Source organism: Papilio machaon, chromosome 21, assembly GCF_912999745.1.
Source record: "Papilio machaon chromosome 21, ilPapMach1.1, whole genome shotgun sequence".
NCBI lineage: Eukaryota > Metazoa > Arthropoda > Insecta > Lepidoptera > Papilionidae > Papilio > Papilio machaon.
The window spans coordinates 3,335,255-3,345,395 of record NC_060006.1 but is presented as its reverse complement, the minus strand read 5'-3'; the positions used below and the strand labels follow the sequence as shown (position 1 = coordinate 3,345,395).

At 34.8% G+C, this 10,141-nt stretch overlaps 1 protein-coding gene and 1 long non-coding RNA gene across 2 annotated transcripts; both read left to right on the top strand.

The window, feature by feature from the left end:
* Positions 1-2,925: 2,925 nt before the first annotated feature.
* LOC123722199 lies at positions 2,926-4,348 on the top strand. The gene is made up of 3 exons (XR_006756445.1): positions 2,926-3,087; positions 3,619-3,726; positions 4,314-4,348. It is a non-coding gene; the product is annotated as an uncharacterized LOC123722199 (long non-coding RNA).
* Positions 4,349-7,658: 3,310 nt separating this feature from the next.
* LOC123722213 (fatty acid-binding protein 2-like) lies at positions 7,659-9,880 on the top strand. Its single transcript, XM_045683341.1, has 4 exons — positions 7,659-7,728; positions 8,354-8,520; positions 9,137-9,244; positions 9,827-9,880. Exons 1-4 carry the CDS (start codon positions 7,659-7,661, stop codon positions 9,878-9,880), a joined length of 399 nt encoding a protein of 132 aa, XP_045539297.1.
* The last annotated feature ends 261 nt before the right edge of the window (positions 9,881-10,141 follow it).

Genomic DNA, 10,141 nt, shown 5'->3' with positions numbered 1-10,141 from the left:
TATTATTTTAAATGCTACTTATATTGATACGAGCGATTAAAATTAGATTAGGTTATGTACAAGGTGCAAATATAAAAACTACTAGCTGTCGCCCGCTACTCTGTCTGGGCAGAATTAAAAAAAAACTTAATAAGTAGCCTATATGTTCTTCCTTAAGTTCTTTGTTCTACAACGGTGCCAAATATCATAAAGATTCTTTGGGCTGTTCCGGAGATACCTGCAAACATCCATACATCCATCCATCAAAACATTCAGGTTTATAATATTAGTATGATAGACTCACTTTTTTATCAATAAGTAATTCGTAGAAATAAATTATCTATAGCTTATTGAAGTTGTAATGAAACGTACGAAGGTAAATTCAATCTGGGTTTATATATATTATGACCATAATATTTGTCTTCCAAAAAAGTAATAAACTTTTTTTATACTATATGGTGACGAACAAGTATGTGGCCACCTAAAATTGCCTACCTTAATCCACCAAGGACGCTCAGAAATAGGATATTTCCCCCTTCTATGCGTTCGCCCCTTCGCCAAATGCACTTCCCCTTCCCATCATTTCCCCTAAAAGAAAAAGGTGGGAAGAAATAAGGACTAAAATTAGGCCTCCGACACAACACCCTTCGAACGAAACGCGGAATTGCTTCTATTTAACGCCTGTATTTTTTTTATATTGAAAAAGTTAGCGCTTGACCACGAACCCACCCGATGAGGTGATGATGTAGTCTAAAGATGACACGCGCTAGCTTTGTAGATGCTTATTCACTTTACTCTTGAAGGCCCCCACATCGTACTTGGACGGAAAAACTGACGACGGCAACTTATTCCAATCCTTAGCAGTACGCACAAGGAACGATGATTCAAACTTTTTCGTTCGAGCGCGCGGCACGTCTACTACTTAAGGATGGATTCCAGCCGTATGTCTGAACGTCCGATGGTAGAATGGTGATGGTGGAATTATATCTTGTAATTCCTGCGCACACTCCCTAAAATGCAGCCTGTAAAACTCTGAGAGACTAGCCTGTGCTCAAGACTGATTAAATTTAGGTCTTGGTCACCGAAAAACTTTTTGGCTCGCCTCTCCACCGAATCTAGTGCCGCGTGTTGGTACCGTTGCCGTTTGGCGGCGTTAAATCGCACAAGATTGGCCTGTCCCCAAGATGAGACTGCCTCGAGTGTGCGATTAATACGCTCTACCATGGCCTCACGTTCAGACTGTACTTGATCCAGATTGGTCCGACCTACCGGTAGATATCTCTCTATAACTGTGCTGTCATCTGCATACCCAAAGATACAGGTCGTTAATATGCAGCAGAAAAAGAGTTGCAGAGAGAACGGAACCCTGAGGAACACCAGCATTAGTCTCCATAGTGTCAGACGAAGAACCGTAGACAACGACGCGGAGCGATCGCTCACTCATGAAGTCCTTTATCCACTCGATCAGACCAGAGGATATACCGTAGGCTGGAAGCTTGCTTATAAGGCTGGCGTGCCAAACCCTGTCAAAAGCCTTTGAGATGTCGAGAGAGACAGCAATGGCCTCCCCGTTCTATTCTAGGACCTCGCCAATTAGGTGAGTGGCGAACACTAGAAAGTCTCCTGTCGACCGATTTCGGCGAAATCCGTATTGTCGGCTGCTGTGGAGATCATTCTGTTCTAGGTACGCGATGAGGCGGGAGTTCAATACACGTTCTAAAATCTCACAGAGTATGGATAATTTGCATGGTCGGCACGACTGCCTTTTTTAGGCAAAGGCTGTATTCTGTGTGGTCGACCTATCACATTCTATTGCACTACAAAAAATGCATGGAAATAAATATGTGAAAGTACAGATAATACACAATACTTCAAAAAATAAAGTAAAGACATAGCGTGAGTGAATAACATGGACTACGGACTTCTATTTGTACATATATATACACGTACATACACGTCGGTTTAGCAAAAGCAGTACCTTCCAGTATTATACTATACCTTTTTGTAGCATTTACCTTTAAAAATATTATCCAGTGAGAGTTTTCAGAGTGAAGATTTAGTTTGATTAATAATTTTTATCACATCATCGACACTCCCTTCTAAAAATGATTCATGTGAATTTATAATTTGCGCTGTCATTTTGTTATCTATATAGCAGAGTGGTTATATAGGTCGATTATCGACATTTTCATTTAGTAGTTGTTCAAATTCAGTTCCGAGTTCACAATCGCTAAAAAATATTTTTAAAAAATGGCGTTCGCAGGGAAAGTCTACGTACACGACAGAGACGAGAATTTCGAAGGCTTTGTTGCTACTTTGGGTCTGTATACTCTAATTTAATCACTTAAAATCAGTTTTGTATCGTTCAATTTTTTTTTAATAATTTAAATAAGTTTCCACTGCAGTAAGATTTGTATGATTAATTGTGCTGTTGTTATTTTTTCGCCTCTTTCAATATTTCTCACAAAAATGTTATGATAGATAATAGTAGATTAAAATTAGCCCAGACAATTGAAATGTATTGAGACGTAACACGTCAAAACTTTTTACTTATGTTATTTTTTTAGTTTTTTTTCATAACTACATACGTACATTATGATTGAGTAATCATTTTGTTTAATTCCGCGCGGACAATTTCGCGGTCTAAAGCTAGTCATGTATAAATCGATTGATTATAATATGATCACCTGTTATAACATTTTATCACAAGATGATTATTCTAGAAAAAATGACTCACGGTGGTATAACTCGATTTTAGACAAATTGTTTGTCGGATCTATTATGAGTAACAGGGTCCAAATATGCTTGTGTACATACTTTCCAATAATCCTGCTGAAAAAGGGAATTTAAATCAAACTTTTATCCATTTTTTTGTGTTGAAAGATTATACTAATTATAACGGTATTAAAATCTGATTACTAAAATAATTAAATATTTCCAGGCTTATCAGAGGATAACCTACAAAAACTAAAGAACTCCAAACCCAAATACAAATTAGAGAAAAATGGTGACACTTACACTATGACGACATTCTCTGACAAGTACAACAGAGTCAGCTCCTTCAAGCTCAACGAGGAGTTTGACGAGGCGGTTGTAGACGGACGCAATGTAAGTATTTACACGCTCAGGAAGAGAATATTTCTCCTTATTCCGACAAATCCCTTGCACCTGGCGAGCCGACTCATTCGTGCACCTGATGTTGTTGCTGGCGTCTACCACTGTTGTGAAACACTATTTACCACATAACTGTGTAAAATATCTTTATCTCACAATTTCCACTACATAAATGAAAGTCGCAATGTCCACTGTATAATAGAATTATACTTACCTCTGTTTACAATTTCGGCGTTGGTTTTCAAAGTTTCTTGCAATGCTTAGTAACTTCTCTTACATATTTTATGACGCTATAAAAGTTGAATTACATTTTTTACACTAAACTTATCTATCTTTTATACTTAACTGTCGCAAAACGAGCAAACGTCCACCTGATTTGGCTAAAATAGCGAAGCTCATAGACATCTTCAGCCGACAGACAGTTAACGCTAGTTAAGTTCAAGACTTAATTTCTTGATTGCCTCTGTTTAGGATACTGTATAGACGTTATTGAACTTATTATAATTTAATGTATACCTTTTCAAGGCAAAGACAACCTTCAGTCTTAACGGTAACACCCTTACGCAAGTCCAGAAGTTTAATGAGGGCACCGTAACTACAAAGAGGGAATTCTTTAATGACAAAATGATCGTGGTAAGTTTTTTATCTTTTTATATGTTATGTCTGAGAAACAAAAAGTAACTTTACGCGTTATTCCTCTTTTTGTGATGACGAATAGTTTATGTATTTTTTTAAAAGTTGTTAATCCTAGACGAAAAGAGTTTTGTAGTTTCGTAAGGCCCTTCGTACACAAGGCAACGTCAATCTTCGAAGCCTGAACCTGATTATATAGATTGTCGTGAAAAAAGTTGCTGCGATTTTCAAGATGGCGCAGCAAATCTATACAATTGACATGTAGTCGCTTTGCCTGTACCTACTGTTCGAATAGACGACGCGTGTCGACGATTCAACGTTATGTGTAGGGAAAACAATATAGTTTCAACGATTTACGTTGCCTTGTGTACGAAAGACCTAAGAGATTGCTTATTATGTACAAAGTAATTAATTTTATGAACCCCTATCGCAATAATAAGAGCAAATTAACATTTTAAAATATTCCAACTAACAACAAGCAGCAGTAAAATAAAAAAAACATCTAATCTCCTCCTTTAAATACGAAAACACGAAAAGTAAATGTTAGTTAAAAATTAAATTATTCATCACCGTCATTTTTATTTCAGACAATTAACAGAACTGGCTGGGATGGTACAGCGACCAGATATTTCAAAGTTTAATGTCTAATTTAATCAGTAATTTATATTTTTTATAATATTTTTTAATAAAAACTTTCACAACTATATTATTTACAAACTTTTATTTCTTTCTCCCTTTACAAATCTCTGTTTACCTAATTTTTGTAGTGTAATTTAATCCAACACAAGACTTGAACCGTGCAATAAAATAAATATACATTGCCCTATTTTTTATTTCTATTGTACTTCAATAATGTAATTTTGTCTATAAAATGAAGTGAATTTAATAACATGGATAGGTAATATTATAAAGTAAGTAATTTGAGAAAATGGTTATCAACTGCCGTACTAAAAATCGCTTAATCAATGAGGGCGCTCCTTAGTGTAATTTTTACCTGTCCTAGTACTATAATAGCGACTAACAGGCTAGGTAGGGACTAACGAGTACTACTGTGAGTCTTGATTTAATGCACCCCTACATCATTTTCTAGTACGATATGCAAGAGTGACATATCTGTAAAATTGCATTTTCCTGGTGTACAGATTACTGTAATTGTAAGCAGAGCGTAAACATCGTACACTATAACCGGTCCCGCTGTGACGTAATCGATGTTTAGCTTGCGACAGTCAGAATTAGCTTACTTCCATCGTCTTCTATGCGTTACACGAGTAATGGGGATAAAGTGGCTGTCTTCTGTGTGGTTGTGGCATTGCACTGACGTAATAAGCCGTCTGCGAACTCTACCACTATTATCTATTTATAAATAGATAATAGTGGTAGAGTTCGCAGCATATAAGTACTGTTGTATTATAATACAACAGTACTTAAAGGCAAATAAAATAAAGTTGATAGTAGTGTAGATAGTAGTAGTGAAGTAGGTCATTGGATAGATACGGAGGATGGAAACTGTTGCACCGACCCAACATGAGTGGGATAAGGTCTGGGAGATTATGAACCATGACTTTCCAATGCCGATATAACATATTGCCATTCCTCTTATTCTTGTTTGCAAAAATAGATATAACATATGTTTTCTTAAATGTTTCGGTAGTGAAAAACGTCGATAATAATTCACTTGTGGAAAAATTCACTTCATAAGTAACAAGCTATCAACCGTAAGTCCGGCCGTGTGAAATTAAAAAAAAATAATTAGTAGCATACGTGCTCTTCCAGACTATGTTCTACAGCTGTAGTTCTACAATGGTTTATATTATGCCAGTTTTATTCCAGCGCTGAGTTTGAACGCTACTGTCCTACTTAACTGGCATAATATTAACTTTATAAAAATATGAATCGAAAGATATTCTGAACTTTGTACTGTCAAGGCTAAATTATATTATCTTAAATGCTACTTATATTGATACGAGCGATTACAATAAGATTAGGTTATGTACAAGGTGCAAATATAAAAAATACTAGCTGTCGCACGCGACTCTGTCTGCGCAGAATTAAAGAAAAAACTTAATGAGTAGCCTACGTGTTCTTCCATATGTTCTTTGTTCTACAACGGTGCCAAATATAAAGATTCTTTGTGCCGTTCCGGAGATACCTGCAAACATCCATACATCCATCCATCAAAACATTCACGTATATGATATTAGTATGATTGACTCACTTTTTTATCAATTAGTGATTCGTAGAAATAAATTATCTATAGATTATTTCAGTTGTAATGAAACGTACGAAGGTAAATTCAATCTGGGTTTATATCTTTACTTAAAATTATAAACGCGAAAGTAACTCTGTCTGTCTCGCTTTCACGCCAAAACTACTGAACTGATTTAAATGAAATTTGGTACACAGATAGTCCAGATCCTTAGGAAGGACATAGGCTACATTTTAATGCAAAAGGGGGTAGAAAGTGGGGGTGAAAGTTTGTATGGAAGTACCGCCTACTATCGTTTACTGAGCCGATTTAAATGAAATTTGGTACACAGATATTCTAGAGCCTCGGAAAGAACAAAGGCTATTTTTTAACGCGAAAAAAGGGTTGTAAGGAGTTGAAAGTGGGAGTAGAAGTTTGTATGGAGATATCGTCATTTTTACAATTAGAAGCTTGAAACTTCTATATAAGGCTGCTAATTTGATATAAATAAATATGAAATTCAATTTTTGTACAAATTTTACCCTTAAGGTTGCTAAATAACTATAGGGGATGAAATTTTGTTTGGAAATAAGTGAGGTTTTGGTTAATGTTTTGTTTACTATTTTTGCTGTTAGCCTTTCTAATATTTAGATTGGTTTAGGATTTGTTGACTGTTTTGCAAGTTTATATGATTTGTTGAAATCCTTGCTAATATTTAGTCTACAGCCTGAGTAAGGACACACAGCAAATATTTAACTGTGTAATATTTAAATGTATATTGTAAAAGTAGGGGTGGAAATTCGTATGGAAGTATTGTTATTTTTAAGTTAGAAGTTTGAATCTAATATTTTAAGCTGCTAAATCGATATAAATAAGGACATATAAAGATTGTATTAGTTTTACCCTCAGTGTTGCAATATAACAAAAGGGAATAGGGGATGAAAGTTTGTATGGGAGTAGATGAGTATATGTGAATATTTTGGAAGTTTAATATGTTTTATTGTAATTTTTCATAAGTTTAAGTAAAATTCCACAACAACAACTAAATTCACGACCGTAACCCAGAGGGTTAGGCAGAGACCAAGCACCTACATTTGGCGCGGTCCTGGCACACATCTCTCTATGTCTACATCCATACAGCAACGCATAACACGTTGGTGAAGTAAAACAAAAAGCCTTAAAAAATGCTAACCGAAAACAGTATTTCACGCGGACGAAGTCACGGGCACAGCTATATATATTCCACACTCATCATATGAAACGCGGATTGCTTCCACTTAACGCCCGTATTCTGTGTGGTCGACTTATCACAATCTATTGCACTACACAAAAATGCATGAAAATAAATATGTGAAAGTACAGATAATACACAATACTTCAAAATAAAGTAAAGACATAGCGTGAGTGAATAACATGGACTACGGACTTCTATTTGTACATATATATACACGTACATACACGTCGGTTTAGCAAAAGCAGTACCTTTCAATATTATACTATACCTTTTTGTAGCATTTGCCTTTAAAAATATTATCCAGTGAGAGTTTTCAAGATTTAGTTTGATTAATAATTTTTATCACATCATCGACACCCCGTTATAAAAATGATTCATGTGAATTTATAATTTGCGCTGTCATTTTGCTATCTATATAGCAGAGTGGTTATATAGGTCGATTATCGACATTTTCATTTAGTAGTTGTTCAAATTCAGTTCCGAGTTCACAATCGCTAAAAGTATTTAAAAAAAATGGCGTTCGCAGGGAAAGTCTACGTACACGACAGAGACGAGAATTTCGAAGGCTTTGTTGCTACTTTGGGTCTGTATACTCTAATTTAATCACTTAAAATCAGTTTTCTATCGTTCAATTTTTTTTTTAATAATTTAAATAAGTTTCCACTGCAGTGAGATTTGTATGATTAATTGTGCTGTTATTATTTTTTCGCCTCTTTCAATATTACTCACAAAAATGTTATGATAGATAATGGTAGATTAAAATTAGCCCAGACAATTGAATTGTATTGAGACGTAACAAGTCAAAACTTTTTACTTATGTTATTTTTTTAGTTTTTTTTCATAACTACATACGTACATTATGATTGAGTAATCATTTTGTTTAATTCCGCGCGGACAATTTCGCGGTCTAAAGCTAGTCATGTATAAATCGATTGATTATAATATGATCAACTGTTATAATATTTTATCACAAGACGATTATTCTAGAAAAAAAAATGACTCACGGTGGTATAACTCGATTTTCGACAAATTGTTGGTTCGATCTATTATGCTTAACAGTGTCCAAATATGCTTGTGTACATACTTTCCAATAATCCTGCTGAAAAAGGGAATTTAAATCAAACTTTTATCCATTTTTTTGTGTTGAAAGATTATACTAATTATAACGGTATTAAAATCTGATTACTAAAATAATTAAATATTTCCAGGCTTATCAGAGGATAACCTACAAAAACTAAAAAACTCCAAACCCAAATACAAATTAGAGAAAAATGGTGACACTTACACTATGACGACATTCTCTGACAAGTACAACAGAGTCACCTCCTTCAAGCTCAACGAGGAGTTTGACGAGGCGGTTGTAGACGGACGCAATGTAAGTGTAAATAACACGCTCAGGAAGAGAATATTTCTCCTTACTCCGACAAATCCCCATTTCCTTCCCATCCTTAACTTTATAAGAAAAGAGTGGGAAGAGGACTAAAATTAGGCCTCCGACACCAAACTCACTCACATTGCACCTGGCGAGCCGACTCATTCGTGCACCTGATGTTGTTGCTGGCGTCTACCACTGTTGTGAAACACTATTTACCACATAACTGTGTAAAATATCTTTATCTCACAATTTCCACTACATAAATGAAAGTCGCAATGTCCACTGTATAATAGAATTATACGTACCTCTGTTTACAATTTCGGCGTTGGTTTTCAAAGTTTCTTGCAATGCTTAGTAACTTCTCTTACATATTTTATGACGCTATAAAAGTTGAATTACATTTTTTACACTAAACTTATCTATCTTTTATACTAAACTGTCGCAAAACGAGCAAACGTCCACCTGATTTCGCTAAAATAGCGAAGCTCATAGACATCTTCAGCCGACAGACAGTTAACGCTAGTTCAGTTCAAGACTTAGGTTCTTGATTGCCTCTGTTTAGGATCCTGTGTAGACGTTATTGAACTTATTATAATTTAATGTATACCTTTTCAAGGCAAAGACAACCTTCAGTCTTAACGGTAACACCCTTACGCAAGTCCAGAAGTTCAATGAGGGCACCGTAACTACAAAGAGGGAATTCTTTAATGACAAAATGATCGTGGTAAGCTTTTTATCTTTTTATATGTTTTGTCTGAGAAACAAAAAGTAACTTTATGCGTTATTCCTCTATTTGTGATGGCGAATAGTTTATGTATTTTTTTAAAGTTGTTAATCCTAGACGAAAAGAGTTTTGTAGTTTCGTAAGGCCCTTCGTACACAAGGCAACGTCAATCTTCGAAGCCCAGTCTCGAAACCCGATTGGATAGATTGTCGTAAAAAGAGTTGCTGCGATTTTCAAGATGGCGCAGCAAATCTATACAATTGACATGTAGTCGCTTTGCCTGTACCTACTGATCGAATAGACGACGAGTGTCGACGATTCAACGTGATGTGTAGGGAAAACAATATTAGTTTCAACGGTTTACGTTGCCTTGTGTACGAAAGGCCTAAGAGATTGCTTAATATGTACAAAGTAATTAATTTTATGAACTCCTGTCTAAATAATAAGAGCAAATAAACATTTTCAAATATTCCAACTAACAACAAGCAGCAGGAAAAAAAATAATCTCCTATAAATACGAAAACACGAAAAGTGATTGTTAGTTTAAAATTATATTATTCATAATCGTCATTTTTATTTCAGACAATTAACAGAACTGGCTGGGATGGTACAGCGACCAGATATTTCAAAGTTTAATGTCTTATTTAATCAATAATTTATATATTTTATTATATTTTTAATAAAAACTTTCACAACTATACTATTTACAAACTTTTATTTCTTTCTCCCTTTATAAATCTCAGTATACCTAATTTTTGTAGTGTAATTTAATCCAACTCAAGACTTGAACCGTGCAATAAAATAAATATACATTGCCCTATATTTTATTTCTATTGTACTTCAATAATGTAATTTTGTCTATAAAATGAAGTGAATTTAATAACATGGATAGGTAAT

Coding starts and splice junctions, on each gene's coding strand:
- LOC123722213 (XM_045683341.1), top strand. CDS start 7,659: ATGGCGTTCGCAGGGAAAGTCTACGTACACGACAGAGACGAGAATTTC. Junction 7,729..8,353: donor AGGCTTTGTTGCTACTTTGG/GTCTGTATACTC, acceptor AAATATTTCCAG/GCTTATCAGAGGATAACCTA. Junction 8,521..9,136: donor CGGTTGTAGACGGACGCAAT/GTAAGTGTAAAT, acceptor TACCTTTTCAAG/GCAAAGACAACCTTCAGTCT.